General features: G+C 42.3%; 1 protein-coding gene across 3 annotated transcripts in view; it reads left to right on the top strand.

The window, feature by feature from the left end:
- The window catches only part of PRKN (parkin RBR E3 ubiquitin protein ligase), a 1,295,868-nt gene that overhangs the window by 501,539 nt on the left and 770,555 nt on the right, over positions 1–23,774 (top strand). For all 3 annotated transcript variants that reach the window (XM_059401391.1, XM_059401390.1, XM_059401392.1), the window contains exon 4: positions 10,405–10,526. In XM_059401391.1, coding sequence (XP_059257374.1) covers positions 10,405–10,526 — 122 coding nt within the window. The remainder of the gene's footprint in view (positions 1–10,404; positions 10,527–23,774) is intronic.

Genomic DNA, 23,774 nt, shown 5'->3' with positions numbered 1-23,774 from the left:
TGCGGAATGCTAGGGTCCTTCTCTGCTGTGCAGGCTTTCGATAAATATCCTTTAAGATACGTATGGATCATGTCAGGGTTACTTTTGCATTTTAAAGCTGTTAACGTAAGGATTGTCTTGGTTGTGTTTTAGGATTTTCTCACATGCCGCTGAAGTCTCAAGCACATGTGAGGTGTTCCCGTCAGTGTTTGCTGTTAGTGTTATTGATAGAATCCTGGCAGGTTCCTGTTACTCTTCTGTTCACTAATGACCATCCCCCGACCCCCCACCCCGCTTCCTTCCGACTCTTCTTCCCTTTCCCTCAGCAAACGGGACTCCAGGCAGACAAGGTTCACCACATTTAGAAATATGGATGTTCCTTAAAAAAATTTAAAGGACTTTCTTTCTTTTCTACTTTTCTATTTTAGTTTTCCTTTTATAGGGGTGGTGAGGACTATATGCCAGCCCGGGAGTCTCTAACACTCTAAAAGCAGGACCCCTCCCCGCCCCCCGCCCCTCAGTGCCCCAAAACGAAGGTAGCTCAGACGTTACTGTAACCTGCAGTCCAGACTTAGTGACCTCCTCCTACTGTCCAATATTGAGGTAAAGTGGACTTGCCTGCTCTCTCTCAGTTATTTGATCACGCGGCTGGATTCGTCTCTGCAGTGCACTATTTATTCTAGTCCGAAGGTGGGTGTGGAAGATACGGATGAAACCACAGGTCACCTAAACCCCAACCTTAGGAGCGTGAATTGTGATTTAAACACATGAAACTACTGTAGAAGACGAGGTGTGTCAGGGTGAGGCAGACATTAAGCTTGTAGACCAGGAGAAAGGGGTCCCAGAGCTGGGCCATGACGTATGAGCAGGAGTGCAGTGGGTCCTAGGAGGCCCTTTCTATGAAGTGAGAAGACTTTCATGGTCCAAGGGTCCCGGGGGTGCCTGTGAAAAGTGTTCCAGCTAAAGTGCTTCTCCTGTGTATTTCAGGAAGATTATGAATTAACAATGTGACTTTAAGCCTTGATTAAGAGAAGAAAATAATTTTATCTTTTTTTTTCCCAGCATGATGACATCACCTTATATTTCTAACTAATCACTGTCATAAAGAAAAACAATTATTTTCCAATTTTAAGATGCAGTAGAGAATTTCTGCATCTCAATGACCACAAAAAGCTTTTCGAAATCAAGGCTGGGAAGGATCAGATTTATTACCATTACATATTTTGTCTTTATCATTTGGTACAGGCCAAATAAGATACTTAAAACACCAGAATTTATAAGAGGATATTCAACAGTAGTAATGAAAATTGGAAATATTATGCTTAAATGGAGTATCTATATCAAACTAATTATATTGGCTATTGTAGATGCAGTAAAATGAAGAATGTGGCGGGGGGAGGGTCGCGCCTGCCCTCCTGTATTCTCGAATTGGAGCCATGCCACTGGGTGTTCTTTCCTTAACAGGTTTTGCTAACACTCGGACCATTTAAAATAAGGAAATTGTAAAATTGTCTTTTTTAAATAGCAAGAAAAGTTTCCCTTCTGCAAAAAATAAATAAATAAATTCATTGGTTTCAAGGTCAGACCATGGATTGCCATTTCTTGCAATAACACGCAATTTTAGAATATGTGCTAAACCCTTAAAAACGAGATGTACTTTTCCTTATTTATAGACATTATACCTGCACAGTCTTGCCGAATGCCAGTGCTGTAAAATGTCCATAGAGATTTCCACGACACCTGTCGTGCTGACTGAACGAGACGTGGGTTCGTAAGGCGGGTGATGGTTGTGGCAGTTGTTCATAATTGCCAACCTGGTTCAAGGCCACGTGTTAGCAGCCACAGAATTAATCCCCTAGAGTATTTAGTAAAAATCACCATCCCAAACAAGCTCTTATCACGTGGCTGAGGAACAAGTAGATGCTTTGTAATCAGAAAAGCTTACGTTCGGATCTCTGACTACTCCTGGGCATACTGGGGATCTATTCCACTTCTCTGAGCTTGTGTTTCCTCATTTCTAAAATGGCGACAGTCACGCCCGTTTCAAGGCATGAGTGTGACTGTAACCGAGTCTGCCATTAAAATGAAATTTTGAAATCCTTGAAATCCATTGTGAATCTCCTTCAGTACCATTTTACACAGACACTCACACAGAGTTTTCATTTTGGAAATACTTTTTTTTTTAATGTGTAGCAAATTGGATTTGTATTAAATAATCAATTTTTAAGAGTACTATTATTTCTGAGTACTATTATTTCTCTACAAATTTTTTACTTTTTTAAGTGCAATAGCTAGCTTGAAAATTTTACCCTCTAGACTGGATCTACACAGTTGTTTACTTTTTCCAGTCTTCATTTTTCTACGATCCATCTCTAAGTGATTCATGGGAAAAATATTCTAGTGAACATTAAATCAATTTAAGGACTTTCCATCATGATTTATGTTCCATAATATTAATTGTAAAGGATGTGGTTGGATATGAAGCAGTTTTGCAGAGAACTATACCTCAACTATTTCTAAAAATGTAGAGGTAGGATTAAGATGGAAATAACATGTAGGAATCAACATTCTTTAAAAAGGTTTTATTCATTTATTTGAGAGAGAGCACAAGCGGAGTATGGGGCAAAGAGAGGGGAGGCTCCCCCCAAGCAGGGAGCCTGATGTGGGGCTTGATCCTGAGACCTCAGGATATGACCTGAGCCAAAGGGAGAGGCTGAACTGACATAGCCACTCCGATGCCCAGAGAATCAACATTTATAAATGTTGGAGAGAGGCCAGCTGAGAAAGCAGGGGGACTAAGTTCCCACAGGTGTAAATACCTGGGGGTAAAGCGAGCTCTGAATTTGTTGACAGCAGGTAAGGATAGCTAAACTCTATTGACATGGGCTATGTGACAGTTACTGTGCTGTGTGCCTCACTTCTGTCATTCTCTGTTACGTCCTCACGGCAGCCTACGAGTTAGGAGCCAGTATAATTCCCATTTTGCATCTGAGGAAACAGGCCCCAAGGGTTAAGTGACTTGCTGAAGAGGATGAGGCAAGCCTCTGGTCTGGACATGGATGGACATGTCCTGGACTGTAGAGATTTTCTTCTGAGGAAATTGTGAACAGCCCTCTGCAGTGTCAAGAATTTGTTCCATGGATTATGGGTGTTCATTCGGCATTTTGAAGAGCTGTGACTTTTTTGGGGGGTCCACCGTAACCGTACACTGCCAGTGTCCATTTCCGGGAAGAAGAAGGGACTAGATTTATCTGGGCTTGGCTCTGAACCTGATTATTTATTTAAACCTCATCCCTAAATTATGTTTCATTCAACAGTTGTCTTGCCATGGGACATTTGGTTATTACTTCCAAAATGAGGAAGAGGCAATCAGTTGCCAGCAGCCACATCCCCAACAAACAGGCAGAAGTGTTAGTTTTGATCTACAGTTTTTGCCTCCCCAGATGACATTACTGTGCAGATACATTAATTAAAAACCCTAGCACAGGGGCAGCTGGGTGGCTTGTCACTTAAACATCTCACTCTCAATTTTGGTTCAGGTCATGATCTCAGGGTCCTGAGAGATTGAGTCCCATGTCAGCCTTGGCGCTGAGCTTGGGGCTTGCTTAAGATTCTCTCTCTCCCTCACCTCCCTGCTTGCTCACTCACTCTCTCTCAATAAATAAAAACAATATCTTAAAAACCCTAGCACAAAAATTGAGAATTAAGTTAGAACTTTTAAGAGCTGAGGTTGCTAACCACGTTTTCAAAGTGCATCCACTGGCTGGATGGCTGTGTAATTGGAAGCTGTTTATAATGCAGTTTTACCTCGGTCACTCTGCAGGAGTTAAGACTATGCCTTGTTAATAGCGTGGAAGAGTGTGGCTGGGTTCAGTGGGGTATCTGAACCCATCGGATAAGGATTGAAATGAAATGACTTTCTGTGTAATAACTGCCTCCTTTAGAGTAGTTCTACTTGTAAATTTTCAGAATTCATCTTCTTCCCACTTAACATTCAAAGACTTAGAATTATCTTTAGTTCAATGTGCAAAGTTTTCAAATATTATTTTTTGTTTGACTTTTATTTATATTTGCCATTTTTGTGGTCTTAAAGATAATATTGATTTATTGATTGCAAGTACAATATGGTGACGTTTTGAAGGATATATGGTTAGTCCAGGAAGCCTGGCTGGTGGAAAGATGTTCTAAATATTTTGTAATCATGGCTACCTTCTATCTTAAATGGATTTTGTACTCACACTAACCTGCGTGCTACTACTTTCGTATCATTCAGTATGCGGTAGAATTTACTGACCTAGCAAATACATACTGAGTGTTCACTAAAGTCATGGAACTGAGCTCATTACTTGGAACGTACGAAACAGGGTGCGGTGTTCCATAGAGGGGGGTTGTAATGATAGGAATGGTAGGACAAGTAGGGAACACATGTGGGGCAAATTTCTATTTTTCAGTAATTTGCCTTAGGTTGGAGTGGACATGAGCCTCCTCTTTTCCATGATCCAAAGCAAAATGTCCCACGGAAATGATGATTCTGAGAGTCCACACTGAATGGATTTCACATGGAACTGTTTAGACAACTCAGTCTACATTGTTTAAACTGAATGGATAGTTTCAGGTCAGTATAAGGAAAAATGAGAATCTCATAGGTGAGGAATGACTGAGGAACTCATCCCATTGGAAAACACAGAAGAGGAGAACAGAAAACAATAAATAACAATGCTGGTCTTCAGAGATGGTGCCGATTTTGTTCTTTTTATAAAGATGTGTTGTGCACCCAGCTCATGAGGCATATATCCCAGCAGATGTGGTCCACCTCAGGCTGAGGGACCACTGTCCAGAAATATAATAGCAAGATTCAGGAAAATGTCGGGGGACAAGATTCTCTGTGGCCTCACTCCCTGTCACAGGGTCAAGGCCCAAGGTTCAAAAACTCTGGCCAGAGATAAGGGCTCTTCTGTAGTGGGGTTACTGGAGTCAAACCGGACTGAGGGTGCCTCCTAAATGACAAGAGGAAGGAGTAAACTGAGGGAATCAGGCAGGTGATAGCTGAAAAATGGAGCCAATGGTGCAGACATTATCCTTGGTGTTTAAGAAACAAGAAAAGGCTATAGGAGGCAGGAGGGCCAGGGCTGGGAATACTAAGTGCCAGGCTGGGCACTGTGGCAGGAGTCAGAGAAAGGCTTAAAAGGATGGGACTCCATCTGATGAGATGCTGGTTCTGTGGTGTTGGGACAGGTCAAGAGTTCAAAGGTGACAAAAGTAAGCTGGATACTTTAATACTCTCATCTGTAATTATTTAGGGAGATACCTTATCTTTATGGTGGAAATCAAAGGAAGAATTCTTAGAGCATGTGCCATTTCCCCTTGAAAGCATGGGTCAAAGATGGTGGGAGGTGTGGCCGAGATGGCGATCACTGTTCAGTCACACATTAAGACTCGTTTCGCTTGGTCCAGGGCGTGGGGCACGTGCAAGGAAGAAATGAGAGGGAAGCTCTCTTCTGCCTCTAACACAACAAAGTCTCCAAGTCCCACCTCATGGTGCTTCAAGCTCAAACATTACCCTGTTCCCTTCTCACCAGCCAACGCTGTTTTCATATTGCACACCTAACAGCGGGCTGCTGTGCTTGTTGGTGCCAGAAGAATCTCCTTCGTATGGTCGTCTGCAGGCTTGATGAGGGAGGGAGAGAGGGACCAGACACACCATTGTTATTTAGTCTCCTCTCCGGTGCTATGCCATGGGATGAGGTTGCCAGTCATTCCCTGCTACCTTTGAGCTGCCTGTGGGAGAGTGTGGATGTGGGACATTTCCGTGGTCACAGAAAGTTCTCTAAGGCAGCTTGTTCTGCTTAATATTTTAATATGGTCATGTGTGATAAACATAGTCATAAATCAGTTGTGTGCCTATGGTTTTATAGGACATAGATACTGAACATTATTTAACTGTGGTATAAAACACGTTAACTCGTACTCTTTCTTCCCCGGTAAACAAATTAGCCCAGCAATTAAACTCTTGATTCTCTGTGACAGCCAGTAGTGGAAACTTCTGAGGTCAAAGAAAAGTTTTTGGGAGAATCAGAAGGTGTATTCTCAAGTGTTCATCAATCTTTTTTTAAACATTTTTTTTTATTTTTTAAATTTCTTTTCAGTGTTCTAGAATTCGTTGTTTATGCACCAGACCCAGGGCTCCATGCAATACGTGCCCTCCGTAATACCCACCACCACCAGTATTTATCAGTCTTATTAAAACAACTTGATTAGGCCTTAAGTCCGTCATCTAAAACACATTTTAAAAATGGAAACTATGCATATTATGCCAGTTTCTCAGAAAGCCAAAGCAAATAATATATATACTTATTTATAAAGATTTATCTATTAGAGACAGAGAGAGCACACAGGCATGCAAATAGGAAAGAGGCCAAGGGGGAGAGAGACTCTGTCCCTACTGAGCGTGGAGCCCGACGCAGGGCTCCATCCCACCACCCTGAGATCACCCCCTGAGCTGAAACCAAGAGTCAGACGCTTAACCGACTGAGCCACCCAGGGGTCCCAATATCTATCCCTTTTAAAAAGGGACTTTTCCTCAATATATTGTGACTATTGTTGGTGATTTCTGTAATTCCCTGAATCAGGAAGGGAGAATAAGGGAAGGGTGGAGATTGGACTAAGGGTTGTGCTAACTGGACGAAGTGAGTGAGAAAAACTAAAGATAATGACAGAAGCACGATGCTAAGGAAAGCCTGGGGACATTTGAAATGAACACAGTGACTCACACTTCGAGGGGCCTGACTACTGGCTGTGCTTTTGACTTCTAGGGGTTGGGGAAGGAGTGGACTTCTGAGTGAAAAGAATGTATTTTACTTTGTAAAATCATTATATTATTAGAGTCAGCCTCCTGGCTTATGATAAAATAATAATAATAAATGACAAATAAAAAATGACCGACAGCTGTGGTGGAGGGAAGAAGAGTCAGCAGGTGTGTAGGAACATCTTTTAAGTCGTGTTCAGAAACATGAGCAGTTTTGCTTGCTGTCCACCAAGCCCTGCACGGTGAGGTGAATCCTTCCTCCAGACTTTTTTTGCTTTTTTTTTTTTTTTTTTTTTTTTTCTGAGAAACCGTTTCACAAAAGGTTCCACACTAGGAAAGGTTCTGAGGTCAGATAAAGTGTGCCACGCGCTGTGCTCTGTGTGATCGTTGCAGGGTCACAGCCACACTGAATGTCCCATCCTGAGAGGGCTTGCTCGCCTGGCTTAATTTAGCCTCACCGAAAATGACTGGCCTGAGGAATCCCAGGTATCGGGGCTTTGGCACCTTTTCACAGCTTGCAAACCGTGATCGTGATCTGTAAGAGACACTTAAAATATGCTTGATTAGTCTCTGAACAGAAAAACTGAAGCAACCAAATCTCTCAAAGAGCTCTATGGCTTTATAGGAAAAAGTCCATATTTTTGGGACGTTGAAGGACGCAGGGATGAGTAGCATGATGTCTGCAAGTCAACGACAAATGACTCAGCTGAGCATACAGATGTGCCGTATATGTGTACGCACACGCACACACACGCACACACAGAGAGGGAGTGCACTCAAAATACAGGAGAATGTTCACAACTGGTGGGGCGCCTGGGTGGCTCCGTCGGTTAGGCATCTGCCTTCGGCTCAGGTCATGATCCCAAGGTCCTGGGACTGAGCCCGACATCGGGCTCCTTGCTCGGCAGGGAGCCTGCTTCTCCCCTGCCTGCTGCTCCCCTTGCTGTGCTCCCTCTGCCTCTCTTGCTTGCTCTCTTTCTGTCAAATAAATAAGTAAAATCTTTAAAAAAATGTTCACAATGGGTGAACTCTACAGTAAAGGACGTAATGAGTAATACTTTTGACATATTTCTCGAGTTCTGAAAACCTATTCTATAAAAAAAGGGAGGTATTATAAGCCCAAGCACAAGCTGCGTTGGTTATGCTGGACATGAAGGGGTAGCCCTGTGGAAGAGTTGATTAGGCAAGAGAAAGGATTTTAAGATCCAGACAGAAGTAAAGGGAGCGGAAGGCTCACGTTCTTGACCGGAGACAGTGATGCAGCTGGAGAAAAGCATTTGGGGCATCTGCTCATCGCCCTGCCGTTCTTTCCCGAGTTAGAGCTCCAGTTTCAAAAGTCGGAACCTCAGAGCATCAGGCAGGCTAATGGGAACATTGCCCGGAAAACTCGTCCTGGTGGTGCTCTCACTCTCCTCCTGGGCACTCCAGACCTCAGCATGGCTCAGGGACGCAGCCAGATTAGTGGGGAAGCCGTCCTGAACAGGGGGGTCTCAGGATGGACCTGAAAGCCCCAACTCCTTGGCCCAGTAATGCCAACAGCTTGAATTTGCCGTGGCCGGGCTGGCCCGACCTTGATCTTCCTTAGACGGGCTGTTGATCCCCAGCTCGCAGCTGGCTCTGGGAGGTAACGTGTACTGGGTGGCCTGTCATCTCGTGTGCTTCTTGCCACAGACGTGGGCATGCAGTATTTTCTGACCAGCTTCTCAAGGGCTTTGCTGAAGGTTGTAGCACATGGAAGAGCTGCCCAAGTCTCGGGATTGTGCCCGGCTACGTCATTTGCTGAAACAATATTGCAAGAGTTGCTGTGGCCGGAAGAGAGAGAGAAGAGTCATTTAACTTCCCGCCGTTTCCTAGATGCAGCATTTCCTATTGTAAAGCTGTTGCTAATATGCGCTTTCAACAATGCTGCCATCTTTGCCACCCAGACTCCCCTTTGTAAGCTTCTCCTTTTCCATTCCTGTTCCTCCGCCTCTTTTTTTTTTTTAAATTGATTAATCTTTACAGCAGTAGGTTATAAAAATTGTGAATTTCATTTGTTCCTATTTCTGATAAAGGTTTTTCCATTAAGGATTCCTGCTCCTTCACTAAGCTCTTGGTACAAAGGAAAAATGTCAATCCTTGTGGTCTTCTATATTCTATCAGTTGTCATGGTATTTCTCTAACTTTAATATATGGTTCTATCCATTGCTTTTATGACATATATAAAACCTTAAGACTATATCTTACATAATTATTACATTTGCTAGTAACAATGTGATATTTATAGACTTGAATACCTTGCATAGTAAGGCACTAAAGCTACAAAGAAGCATCAGAAAATGATAGTTTCTTATCACTACAAACATATGTTTATATTTTATCTTCCTTTCACAGTAGAAGCTAAGTATTAATCTCTGGAGAGTAATAATTATAAAATATATTGGTAAGAAATGATACAATTATGTTTAACCTTTTTATTGTGCTTTACATTTTATAAAGTATTGTCACTTACAATTTTAGTAAAGATGGCTGAAGAAATGATAATTCAATATGCCTACAGAGGCTTTTTTTCATATAGATTAGTAAGAAATAAATGGGGCGGCATAAGACTTTAGGGTCTTTGTTTCTCATTATTTTGTGCCATTTTTAAAAATAAGCCATATTTGTTTGGGATACTGAAGGTTTTCACTCATAATAAAATATTCCTTATTAGTTGTACATAATCTTGACGCTTATAGTAAAATTGTAAGCAAAATCCATATTCCATGACATTTTATGTAACCCTCACCCAACATGAAGTGAAGGGGTAAGGATTAAAAGAACTAGTTAGTAATATTATACATTTAAAAAGGCATTAATTAGTGAGTTCTTCACAGAAATGGCAGTGGGGCGCTGCTCTGAAAGGTTCCTCTATGTACGGAATAGCACTGTTTCAGTACGCTGACATTTGAGAGAAGTGATGAGAGATGTTTGATTATTGATTTTTTTTTTTTTTTTTTTGGTCCAGCTTTTCTTCTTGTGTTATTCGAATGGCATTTGTCTAGGTAGAAAATACTAGTGAAATACAAAACCATTTCTGTCCACCGCTGCCAGGCTCTGTTTAAACCCCTCGGGACTCGTGTCTTACTTTGTGTGTGACTGTGTGTTGGAAAGACTTCACTGGAACCCAGCAAACGGTGATGTCAGCCATAGCACAAGAAATGGGCTGGTATGTCCCGTTAGATAAGATTTTAAGAGGAATAGCCAGAGCCTTCAAAACTGTGTACAGAAGCATGAAATGGAATTCAGGAGCAGCGGTCTTTAAATTTCCAAGAGTCTCTACATTTCCTGTCCTTTTTACAAACTTGAGCGGCACAGAATGCATTTCCCTTCCCCATGTTGCAAATGCACTTGGCCGGCTCTCCTGGCAACAGCGGTCGCTCACTTTGCTGAGTAAGTCACAGGGCTGTTGGCAAGAAGAAGGAAAGATTTTCACTCTTGAGCATGAAACCAGATTTCCTAAATTAAATTGTTGTATCCTCATCGGAATCTTTTTATCCCACTAAAGTTTCAAAATGCTTCTGGGGGGATCATTTTAAAATTGGTCTCAATTTGGATTCACCATTGATTGGCGACTTCTCTCTTCCTCCCCTAACCCCCAGCAGGTAGACGAACCTACAACAGCTTTTATGTCTATTGCAAAGGCCCCTGTCGGAGAGTGCAGCCAGGAAAACTCCGGGTACAGTGCAGCACCTGCCGACAGGCCACGCTCACCTTGGCCCAGGTAAGGAGCTCCGGCGTTGGCAGAGACTGCCCAGAAAAACCGAATGTCTGTTTCCAGAGCTGCCTTTTGGGGTTGCTAATCAGAGAAGACCCATGACCGAAAATAAAAGATACTGCTGTGCGTTTGCAATGGTTAATGAGATCTGGAGTTGCACTTAAAAATGCATTGTTCTGTAGCATGTTAGGTAGTGCTGGGGGCCGTTGTCTCCATGTGCTTTTCCAGGCCTCCCTAAAAGCATCATCAAGAGCGCGTCCGTAACAAAAAGAGGTTAGGCTTTGGTGGGCGTGTCTTTTAGAAGAGGCCAGGAAAGAGCCTTCTGAGACACTGGAAGTGTGTCATGTCTTGATCGGTATGACCAGAATGCAGTTCAGTACTTCTGCCAGAAACCCCTGGACTGTTGATGGAAGGCGGCGCACTCGAGATTGCGCTAAGTCATAGCTCAGTAGAGGTGTGAGAAGGAGAGTCATGGGCTGCCCACGGTGTGCATGTGAGACCGAGGCCGGCAAGCTGCCATCTGTGGTCTCTGTTTGGATTATACGGTTCACGAGCTGAGAATGTTTTTGCATTTGTAAGTGGCTGGGAAATATCCAAAGAGTAACGCTGTGTGGCCCGTGAACACGCTCTGAAGTTTAGATCTGGCGTCTGTGATGACGCCGTAGCAGAGGGCAGCGCCGACCATCTCCTGACGCGTTGTCATCTGCGCGGCTTCCGTGCCCAGGGCGGGGCTCAGTAGTTGCCTCCCAGACTGGATGCCCTGCGGAGCCCGACCTATCTGCTCCTGGCTCCTTTGAGAAAACGTGATGGACCCTGGTATGAACCATGCGCACAGCTAAGGCTATGGCTTCCTCGTGATGGTTGTGTAGGATTTAGCTAAAGTTGACGCAGACGTGAATGTGCGTGAGTGAGGAGGGCGTTCTGGTTGGCACGATCAAAGGTCAAGGTCAGGGGTCTTCAGGTGATGGGGGGCTGAAGTGGGGTCAAGGACCCCCTTACTACCAGGCCCCTATGATGGCTTCATTTATATTTTTATTCCTCAGGCAATAGGGAGCCAAGAGAAAATGTTAAAAATAGAGGCAATCTGTAAAATGACATTTTAGAACCTTTATTAGTGCTGTAACCATCTGTCATTGGGACTGAAGTTGGTGACAGATTGAGGGCAAAGAGGTTAATTAATAGACACTTCCTGTGGTTCATGCAGGAGGAACTGTGGGCCTAGGTCGGGGTGGTGGCCCGTGGAAAGTTGTAACAGAACATGAAGGCTACACCCAGTAACGGAGAAACCAAGGATCCTGGCCTCCAGCCTGGGGAAGATGGTAGAATCACTCAAAAACGCAGCCTAGTGTTCCACTATGATATAATCTCTCCGCTACCCCGGCAAATGCTGGGCCTGCACTTCGGGAGACAAAGCTTATGAGTGATGGATCCACTCGACCGGACCTCTTTCTGGGGGTGTCGCTGCGCAGTACTTCTCTCTGGGAAAGGTGCTCTTAAGGTCCTATAGAAGTTTCTCTTCCACTGGACTCTCTCCTGTGCCATAAGCCTTTTCCAGTGCACTGAACAGCCTCTTCTGTTTCTCTGGTGTGTGCTCCAGTCTTGATCGCCTCACCACTCTGAACTGTTCTTAGTGAAAACAGTCACAACAAATTATCATTGAGCCCCAAGCTTAATTATTTTCATGCGTTATGTAATGTACTTATTTCATAACACTATAAGGACGGTCAGTAACCTTATTTTAGATTTAGGCATAAAGAGATTAAGGAAATGAACTTGTGAGATCGGGGTTTGACCTGGGCTGTGTGATCTAAACTTATATCTCCCCGTTTTTTTTTTTACCACACAGGTATGTTTGCCCCGAGTGTCATATGCTCGGATATCCCCAGTGATCAGACAGCTGATTTAAGACTTAGGTCAGAAGGATGCAGTTGGGGGTCAGTGAGGACCATGGCGGGGGCAGAGACCAAGGCCCCCGTAAAAGGGCTGCTCCTGCCAGTTTGTTAGCAAGTGATGGTTGGGTGGTGTCTAGCGTGGCCAGTCTTTTATTTAATTAAGAGAAACCATAAATATGGATTTTTTATGTGAAATTTCTCATATAAAAATACACCCCATTTGGAGGGAAAAAGAAAAAAAAACAGAAGACCAAAAGAAAAAGCAACCTGCAGCATCTGTCTAAATGCGCATCACACCGTACAGGTGAAATGGTGCGTTACCGTTAGGTGCGTGGGGAGCCTGGTGTGTCGTCAGCACTTAACTCAAGTGAGTCATTGCTGAGAAGCTGTATGCTGAGAACTTAAGAAGACTCTCCGGACTCTCCATACTGCTTTGGTTAGAATTCCTACATCATCATTTCCCGCCTGTGTCAGCTTGGGGACATCTGTTACCTGGGCTAATGGTATCTACTTCTTATTTCTTGTAAAGGTTAGTTACTATATGAAGAGTATTTAGAACAGTCACTAGAGGGGCGCCTGGGTGGCTCAGTTGGTCAGGGGTCTGCCCTCAGCTCAGGTCATGATCCCGGGGTCCGGGGATCCAGCCCTGCGTCAGGCTCCCTGCGCAGAGGGGAGTCTGCGGCTTCCTCTCCGCCCTCGCTCCCTGCGCATGGGCTCTCATTCTCTCTGTCTCTCAAACAAATAAATAAAAAAAATCTTAAAAAGAAAGAGCAGTAGCTGGAACATCAATAATTAGATGTCTTAAATGCTTTCTTGTTGTTACTTGTTAAATTATTATTCATGAGTACTTAGCGCACACACACGCATGCACACACACACACACACACACACACACACACACACACATGCCCGCGTGCACATGTCTATGTCCTTCACCGTGAAATCAATCCAGACTTGGGCTAACTCCTTTCAAACAAGTGGAAGCATCTTCCCTCTGACGCTGTTCGTCCGGAAGCTCATGTATCCCCTCAGCTGCTCACTTGGACCCTCAGGTCCTTGGAGTGAGGATCTCATACCCCCAGCGGTCCAGGCTCTGTCCTGTCTCAGGGGCCCACTGCCATGACCACGCCGGGCTTTGTCAGTTCCTAGAACTGCTCTGCATTCGATTGCGCAATGCAGACTTCTATTTTCCCTACATTATTTTTGCTCTGTACATTGTTAACCCCTCTCTCAAGTTCTTCTAGAGCTATCTGGCCTTTTCCTTCATCATTTTCTCCCTTGATAGGCTCTGACTTCGGCTACTTTATTTCGGATGTCGTTAAATTCCTGTTCCATGTTCTATGCAATTGCCCATTTGTGAATATTCCAAGTGTCAGTAAAGCCTCTTGTACCAAAGAACTTGTGGGTTCAGATCTCTGGTGTATTTTCAGCATGTCACCCAGTACCTTGCCCATGGTGGGGTACAAAGCAAATAATGGGAAATAAACAGTGACAGTTCTTGAACCTTGACACATGGATTCAGTACATCCACATACTTTAGAAGTTATAGTTGGGCATTTATAATCACATAATCATAAAAATTTTGATTGTTTTGTCACCACTTATTAAGTCCCTTTATTGAATTTATATTCTGGAACTTGTATTTTTCTCTAATTCTCATGACAGACCTGCAAAGTACCTATTATTATCTAGAACTGTTTTGGTTTTTTTTTAAGATTTTATTTATTTATTTGGCAGACAGAGATCACAAGTAGGCAGAGAGGCAGGCAGAGAGGGAGGGAGAAGCAGGCTCCCTGCTGAACAGATCACCCGATGCAGGGCTCAATCCCAGGATGCTGGAATCATGACCTGAGCTGAAGGCAGAGGCTTAACCCAATTAGCCACCCAGGTGCCCCTTATCTAGTGTTTTTAATAAAGAGACTCCATGAAGTTAAGTAATGAACCCAACGTCACACAGTTAACAACATGAGTGCTAGGAATGGAAAGTCTTATGGGTTTCTTTAGAGCCCTGCATTTTCCACAGGTCCACTCTACAAATCTGGTAATCAGTGTCCTATTACCCAGCTACTTCTCTATACTTAAACTGTCCTTCCGAAATACTCTTGGTGGGGGGAGGGAGGGGTGCTACATAAAGATTTAAGGAGAATGGGAAAGATGTTTTAAAGAGTACTTATTTAATCTGAAATTTAATTTTATTTTGTTTAATCTTATTTATTATTTTTTTTTTTAATCCAAACCTTTAGTATAGTTACTAGATGCAACAGCACTGGTACACGGTGAATAAATAGAACAGGCCCTTTGATTTTTTATCAATGACAAACGTCCACACTCAATAGTACCTTCCAGTACCTGCTCTGTGGAGCTTCTGAATAATCATGAGCGTCTGTAGGCCCGCGCTCAACAGTGGGTGGGCAGGAGCTGAAATCTGCTGAGGGGAGGGATTTCTCCGTTGAGAATAGGCAACTCTTAGGCTTCCTTTTTCCCAACTCTAAAGAGATCTACAACTGACAGAATTTTCTCTAGTCAAGAAAAAAAATAAAAAGAAAGGAAGGACTTTGTGTGGCTGACAAGTTCCATAGCAGAGCATGGAATGGATGTGGTTTATCTGAGCTCCTCTAGGGAGCTGCTTATATACAAAGAGAAAAATCAGAACCTACTTAGGTACCTGGGCTATTTCTTATTTTAGCATCATTTCATTTCTTCTGGTCTGAAAAAAATTGGTCTACAGTGGCCTTTGGCCTTTCATGACTCTTGATCGTAAACTCCTAATTGTTTTCTGTTGTTGTGGGGCACTTATTCGTAATGCCAACATTTCCTCAGTGCTATTTAAAATTTGTGTGCAAGATAATGAGTGGCCTCTCATACATAATGCTCTAAGTTTTAATTGTTTACATGTTTCACATTTAATTTGATGCTTCTAATGCATTGGCAAGGAGGACACATAGCCATTTCTGTCATGGTTTTAGGGTGGGGAAGCTGATGTCCAAGGTTTCCGCTTGACCTTGAGAGTAAATTGAAAATCAGCTGGTACATCAGGTTTTCCTCCACATTTAAATCAAAGTACCTCTTTATTTCATGGAGACCTTGACAAACGTTTCCACTAACCAAAACAGCCCTTGCGAACATGAATGCTTACTGGAAAATAGTGAACAGCGACTGATTGGAAAAACATGGCAGGCCTCCAATTTTCATTTGCGTTTGAAAGAGTGTCCACGTGGGTCCACACAGACATGGCACAGGCTTGAGCTCAGAAGGAGGGTTGCTTTGTACTTGCATATGTATCTCTGATCCTGTGCTTGAACAATGAAATGGGCGACCTAAAGGAACCTATGTCATCACTGTCTCCCTCGTTAGTGTGGAAACTCAAATGATGAGCAAGTCATAGCTTCGAGGCATTTCTTTTTTTTTAATTAATACAAAAAATATGAACAGAAAAAATAAACTTTTCCAAGATATGTAGAAAATACACAGCTTTTAGAAATGACTGGAAACCAAAGAAGGAACTTAAATTGGAAAAAGAAGCAGCACCAAGAAGCTTAAAGATGCTTGTCCCTCCTCCCCCAGGACTCTGCAGATTCAAGGTTACAGCAGGCATGGTCCTTCTGGTCCATCTTATGGAAGTGTGGTGGAAAGGAATGGGCCTCTGGCAAGCTGTCAAAGATATCCGGGGACCAATTCATAAGAACATAAAACTTCCAGAGACTGTGTGACGTGTGAAGAATTGTGCTCGGGCTGATGAAGTTTTGTTAGAATATGATGCTCATGTTGAGGAACGTGTTCACAGGGGTCATGCTAAGACAGCTTCTCCTCCTCAGCCCTGCAGGCTCCTGCTCCCTAAGTCCTAGAGTGCCCTCTCCTGTGTCCTGTGTCCCTCGCTACCACTTCTTCCTGCCATTGTCCATACTCCAGGAGGATGCAACCTCCTGAAGACAGTAGAGCTTCTGGAATAGGGAGAAACAGACTTGTTTCTCTAACAGGACACAGGCTTAAAACACAGGAAGAATATTTATGAATAAAATAATTTATCAACTAAAACTAATCAGAAGCAAGAACGGATGTGGAATCAAGGGGAGAGAGCACATGGCATAGGATATTCTATCTTGCAATATTGAACTTGGAACCACCTGGGAGCAGAGAGCTGGAGAAAATGGCTTCCTGCAGTCCCTTTCCTGTCAGATGTTCTGGGCTTGAGTTCCGCTGCTTAGTGGCTGTGCGACTATGGGCAAGTGACTTAAACTCGTTGTCTGTTTTCTTGTCTTGAAATGGAAGGAAACAATTTCATGAAAGTTTTTGTGGATTAAATGGTTTAACTCTCTCAAGAATGTAGCAGCACCGAGAAGAGGAAATAGCGAGCGTGGAGTTACATAGTAAACATTAAGAAACTGTTGCTCTTAACTGACATTCGTTCAGGGTAAGAGTTTTCTGCCAAAAAAGCATCAAAGCAGCTGCTGAATTCACACCCGAAGTTTATATCTCCAGGACTCCTTAGTTCGATGAAGGTAACAAATTTTTCATCTCCCCAGCACAAATTCGGGGTACCCTGAGTTAACCACCATCAACATCCTGTGGTTTCCACTCAATTTATTAGTTTCCCCATGAATCAGAAGCCAGGAGATTACTGCAGCCAAGAACTCTAGGAGATTTTTTTCCCCCTACAATCACTATAATTACTTTATCTCAAAAAGAACTTTATCTTTGCCACTCTAATGAGATACTCTGCCATGGAATAGCATTAAAGCTAAAAGGTTTCTGATGAGAAATGGTGCAATAAATAGAGTAAGATGTAAAATGCCTGGCATGATGGATTTTATTTAAAATTGGTTTATAGATTAGGAACAATTTATGTGAGGAAATTTATTAAGAAATATTGTCTAAATGTATAACCATTCCTAAATTTAATATTTGTTACAGATTAATTGTTAGTAAGGAGTCTACTTGCTTCTCTTAATATCAAAAGCTATATAATAAAGCCTTTGGATATATCTAAGCTTATTTAGGAAATGGGAATGTGTTACAACACTTTTACTTATTTATTCAATTGTTAGGCATTTCTGAGCTTTTGGATTTTAATGAAAGAATCATTGCAAATTATTTTATGTTTTTTAAATATATATATTATTTTTAATTCATTTTGAAATTTTTATATATATTTTTAAAAATTTTTAAAGATTTTATTTATTTATTTGACCCAGAGAGAGATCACAAGTAGGCAGAGAGGCAGGAAGAGAGAGAGGGAGAAGCCGACTCCCCACTGAGCAAAGAGCCCGATGCGGGGCTCGATCATGACCTGAGCTGCAGGCAGAGACTTAACCACTGAGCCACCCAGGCGCCCCTCTATTTTATTTTTTAAAGCCCCTTTTGGATGTCAAAAATGGCCCTGAAGTCTGTTCAGATCTTAGGCCTACAAAGAAGTGAGTTTTGGTGTGGATTTATCTCACGTCAAGGATTTAGGATTGAGAGGGAGCTGAACACAGTGCAGTCTTGCTTCTTGCAGGTGTCAGGGCACCCTCATACTCACTTCCTGCCATCAGTTCTGCCATGAGATTTCTCTGGGCGGTAGCGACTCCCCCCTCCATCTTTCTGACGCCCACCTTCTCTGTGCTGTAGTCCTTTTGGTCCTCACTGTAGAACACCGGCTGTCTCAGCCACAAGGATGGCCTCATGCTAATCAACTACCCCATGGAGAGTGACTGGCAAAAGATTGAGAGATTAAGATGTTTTCCTCTTTCCCAAACCAATACCTGCAAAAGAGCCAGTCTAAGGTAAAAATAAACAAGTAATTATAATAAACCAAACCTCAAAGGATTATTGTAAAGAATTTTAAGTTTTGATGATTTATTTTTTATTAAAGCATTATTTTTTGATAGTTTACAAATAGATCAAACACTGTAAATTCTAAATGTAAAATGACCTACCGAAATTGGGTTCATCCAAACCTCTTCAGGGTTATCAATGCCAACTGATAGAACGGATTTAAAATTGTAAGTGAATTCTCCTAGTGTCATTCTCCTAAAACTTAAAGTAGTTTTGGATAATCCATGCGTAGTGTTCAGACTTAAAAATACTCTTCACCACCAAGATCTATCTCCAGTGACTACAGATTAACTTACATGACCAGTTTTACCAAATTTACAAAAATAATTATAAGGAATAATTTCATTATGGGACACTCTTTTGGAATTTTTTATCTATATTATGATTGCACTATGCATTTGATTATCTTAAACATATTCAGTGATATATTTTCTTGTCAGATTTTAAGAAATGCCTAGTTTATTGAAAGCTAAAGATCATAGCTAAATTCATCTTATGGAAATTTTCTTCTTGAACATATCCATCATATAGTCCTTTGAATATACTCAAAACTCTAACTTTTCATGTAAGAACTTTTGGGTTATACTGATTTCTTTCTACTGTTTATTTCAGTTGTTCTGTTTTTCCAGAATGTTCATTTTTCCCACCAATTTCTCTATCACTTACCCATTTCCCCCAAATTTCTTTTAACCGATGATAAAGTCTGCAGCGTCTTATGTTGAACTGGATTGTTGAAATGGCTTTCAAAGACCTCTCCAGCATGAACTGAACAGTTGCTGTCCATCCAAGCATCCGAGATGTTAGATTTGTTTCTGCGCCAGCTCTTTCCTGCTGTAGCTCGAGGCCCTCTAGGCAAACAGCAGAAAGGAAGGAGGATGTTGAGCCACACACAGCACACTGAAGGCAGAGAGGGGACCTGAGGAGCTCAGGGCAAAAATCACAAGAGACTCTGAAAGATAGAGACCAGACTGGAGGTTGGCAGATGGAGGAGGGTGGGGGATGGGCCAGATGGGGGATGGGCTTTAAGGAGGGCACTTGGTGTGATGAGCACCAGGTGTTCTATGTAAGTGCTGAATCCCGAAATTCTATCCCCCAAAAAATATTGCCCTGCATGTGAGTGCAAATAAGTGTGTGTGGGGGAGGGGGAAAGAGTTTAAATAAATTTTTTTTTTAAATGAAGAGTTCAGGGGCGCCTGGGTGGCTCAGTGGGTTAAAGCCTCTGCCTTCAGCTCGGGTCATGATCTAGGGTCCTGGGATCGAGCCCCGCATCAGGCTCTCTGCTCAATGGGGAGCCTTCCCCCCCTCCCCGCCTGCCTCTCTGCCTACTTGTGATTTCTGTCTGTCAAATAAATAAATAAATAAATAAATAAAAAACCTTTAAAATGAAGAGTTCACATCACCAAGACCAAGCTACACATTTTATAAATAATCAAGTAATAATTATATTATGTAAATTGACTTTTCTGTTTACTGGGTAAATCAGCTTTTGGTGAATTGATATTCAGCTGACTTCCCTAGAAGCGCCTCCTACAAATGGCCCCAGAACATGCCTGTATAGAAGAACACAGTCTGAAGATAAAACTTTTTCATTCAAGTTCGAGGTCATTTTAGTGGCTCTCAGTGACTCCTCCAGGGTTTTCGCGGGGGTTCCGGTAGGAGGAGAGAAGTTAATGAGAGAAGGAGGTGGAGGGAGCAGAACGGCCTCTTGAACTTGGCTTGAGCCTCATGGTTTAGAGGAGAACGGGAGCAGAGTGGTTTTTCATCAGTCCGCGTGAGAGCCTGGGCAAACGTGGGAGCTGGCACTTTCGGAGCTGTGGAGAAGGGAGCCCCGCATCCCCCTCGTACTGGGAGATCCTGGGCAGGACTGCCAGTTAGCACACTGGTATCCAACCCCATTTGGTTTCAGATAACCAGCGAATACTCCTTTAGGATAGGCACATTCCAGACCCTGCATGGAACGTAACTGCACTACTGACCTTTTATCTGAAATTCGTGTTGTCCTCTATACTTCATCTGACAACACTAGTTCTGGGATCATGTCTTTCCTGTTGGCCGGGCCATCGGTGTAACAATCACGGGTCACTGGCATGGACACCAGGGAGGCCCTCAGTGGGCTTTCGGTCAAGCTGCATCAGAGGCAAGCAGAAGCGGGAGCAGGAGATGAGCAGCGAGTCTGGCGAACAGAATAGTTCTAGCGACAGACGCAGCAGTGGTCGTGCCTGGGGAGCAGTCCCAGCAGCACAGTTCTAGTGACAGACGCAGCAGTGGTCGTGCATGGGGAGCAGTCCCAGCAGCACAGTTCTAGGAATCTAGAACCCAGGATCCCTGAGGAATAATCCCAACAGCCAGAAGCCACCTAAGCCACACTCCCCTTTACTGGACGAAAGTGTTTGTTTCTGAAGGACTGCTGATAATTATTAGTAAATCAAAGGGAACTTCTCACTAGAAAAATAAACACATGGAAACAATAAATGTGTTTTTGTGGGATGGAAAATAAAAGTTCATTTTTTTCTAGATTACATTAATGTGAATCTTTAATTGTTGATAAACAAATAGTAAAAATACAGTTATCCATTGAAATAAATAAAATGTCAAATACACATATGAAATTGCTTGTGATAAAAGTCACTTGTAAATTTATTTATGAAGTAAGTGAAATGCTCTCCAGCTGAGCTACAGGCAGCCTTAGGCGGCAACTTACAATTCCATTGTTTCAGTTACAGAAATTCTTAGGTTGAGAGCTTTTGTCAGAACCGCAATGTTTTTCAGAACTTTCTAGAATTTCTCTTTGGTCATTTGTTATTAGTTGGAGTGATTTCAGTAAGTTGAAGCCTGCATAAATGTTGGTCGGTGTTGGTGATTCACTAACATTTTAATCTGGTTAATAATTTGCATTTGGACTTTAGTGGAGAAAGCTTTTCACTGCTTCTTTGTTTAGGGACTCTGTATTAGTAAGTGATTTTTTAAAAATCGTGTGTTTACTTATAACTTTTTGAGAAAAAAGAAAGCAGTTGTACAAATGCATGTTCCCGTAGCACACCTGTAGGCTGCTCACGGCATCAGAGGTCCCTGGAGCTGTGGGTTCTTACCAGGCAGTTATCCTGCATCAAGCTGTAAATTGTGTCTAATCATTTCTGCCTGCATGTTTAGCCATGTTCCAGACCCATGATGATGGTGTGAAATTTTGGAAACTGTAGGTACAAAGTTCAATCATGCTATTCTAAGATGTACGTGTACATATTTTAAAGTGTATTGAGTTCTCTATATCTATCTCTCTAATCTATCATCTATCTATGGTGAGGAGTGAGTATTATTAATAACTAGTTTATTGAATGTTTACCAAACACCAGGGATTAACCTCAGTATTTTGCCAAAATATCTCATTTAGTTTTTCTATTTGTATAGTTCTCTTTTTAATTTTCATATATATGCATTGTTAAATCTCTGCCATTTTTTACGTGAATGATGGTAAAAGTTTTCCAAAGTTTGTCAGTCATTAATGACGTGTGGTCATTGGAAATTGATTGAGCTACCTAGCACTTTATTCTTTGTTCAAGATGATACCTTTAAAAACAAGAGAAATATCTACTGCAACTACATAGAATATTTTGGCAAAATCACAAGCTGAAGGTATTTATAAACATGAAGAGATAAGGTTTCTCAAAGAAAGTTTTCCCTATACCTTATTATTTCATTTTAACTTGCTGTTAAATGTGTCACAGTTTAGAACTGCGGTTCCTTGTTAATTGGCTAACAATGCTGTCCCCCGGCAGTGATGGGATGAACACTCACCTAACAGGTGCTTAATTAGTAAGAGTTGAGATGCGGTTGTTCGTACTTTACTATCCACCATCCATGGCACAGCCCTGGGCATCATGGCATCAAGTCTGCAGTAGGGTGGGGTGATGGGGAACAGCCTGTATGTCTCCTTTACTTAAAAAAGGAAATACTAACAATAATTTTTAGAAGCCTGTTTGCAGGCTTCTCCTTAGATGGCTTCTCCAAAACTTGGTCATGTGGCCACCGGTAATTACAAAGGAAGCTTGCAAAGCCAACGTTTTCCAAAGATGAACAGGATATCCATGATTGGCTTAGACCAATCTCGTTTATCCACTGATTTGGGTCCACTGCTTCTACAAACAAAACCAGCATTCTGTCAGTAAGGAGAGAGAAGGAGATGGGTGTTGGGCTGATGACTGATGGCTGCCATCTTTGTAAATGTGTAATTGCTGTCGATAACCTCCATGAATTCCTCACTTTCATTACAGAGTCTGTATTATCCAATTATATACTCTATTTGTATCACGATGGCTACCCTAGGAATTCAGTTAGTCTTGAGCTTGTTTTTGTGTGCAAATGCTGTTGCTGTTTCAACATTTGTTTCTGTACATAAATGCAGTTCCTTGGTTGTTTACAGAATGAAATTGATATCCATTTGACCACATAGAAGCTTTATCAAGAATTGGGTAAAGAAAAAAATAGATATTTAGGGCAGTGGGCTAATTTATTTGTTCTTGGCTTAAGAAGTACCTGGTCCAAAAACCTCACTGGGAAGGATAACTGGAATTCAGGAGCTCTGTCTTACTCCATAGTAGATCTTTGCCAATACTTTGTAAAAGAACAAATATATTACCTAGCACTAAGAAAATGTGGGAGGTGGGAAAGCCACACGGAATGACCCCACTACAGAATTAGACAAGACTCTACAGATCAGGACTGTGACATGTTTTTGCAGTCATTTTACAGAAGCATTGATACTAATGCACACATCCGTCTTTCATTGGGGAATATTAAGCTACCTGCATAAATGCATCAGTGAAGCCCGATGAGAAGTGGTGAGGTTAATTGACTTTACGTGGGTCCACCGTGAGAAAGGATACACACTGAGGATTAAATCTGGGAACCTGAGTTTAGATTCTTATTCAAAGCACCCATGTTCATTTTCATACTAGGACTGAGGGAGCATAGAGCCTTGCTCTGCAGCTTTTTCCCCCAAAAATACAGATTTACTAGACTACATCTCCTAAAGTGGGAGTAGAAATTTGGATAAAAAGTGAAACCTGGATGTTTTCCTTTAGTGAAGAGCACTGGTGTCCGTGGAACAAAGGGACCCGGGGAAACTAGAGGGGAGCTCTCATGCGTTACAGCTGCTTTGTCAGTGATGGGTTAGGTCCACTGGTTTGTTGGAGGGCATGGCACTGACCAAGCTGGAAGCCATGGCATGAGCCTCCCAAGCGCCACTTAACCTTTCTGAGTCCCTACAATCACTTGTTTGTATGATTAAACTAGAAGTTCTCCCAGCTAGTTTCGTAGAATTACATTTCTGTCTAGAGTCATCATGACCTTGAATTTTATGTCTTTTATATCTTCAGTGGTTCACTGGGAATTTCATATTAATTTAGAAAGCTGTACTAATTAACACACCCTGACCTACCATTTAAATGATCAGATATGGCCATCGTTTAAAGCTGAGCTGGTAGCATCATCTCATTGACAAATGCAAGTTTCCCCACCATAATGTGTTAAAAAATAAATGAAAAATCCTGTT

Source organism: Mustela nigripes, chromosome 5 (genome assembly GCF_022355385.1).
Source record: "Mustela nigripes isolate SB6536 chromosome 5, MUSNIG.SB6536, whole genome shotgun sequence".
Taxonomy (NCBI): domain Eukaryota; kingdom Metazoa; phylum Chordata; class Mammalia; order Carnivora; family Mustelidae; genus Mustela; species Mustela nigripes.
The sequence above is the reverse complement of the archived record's forward strand: the minus strand, read 5'-3'. Positions and strand labels throughout refer to the sequence as shown.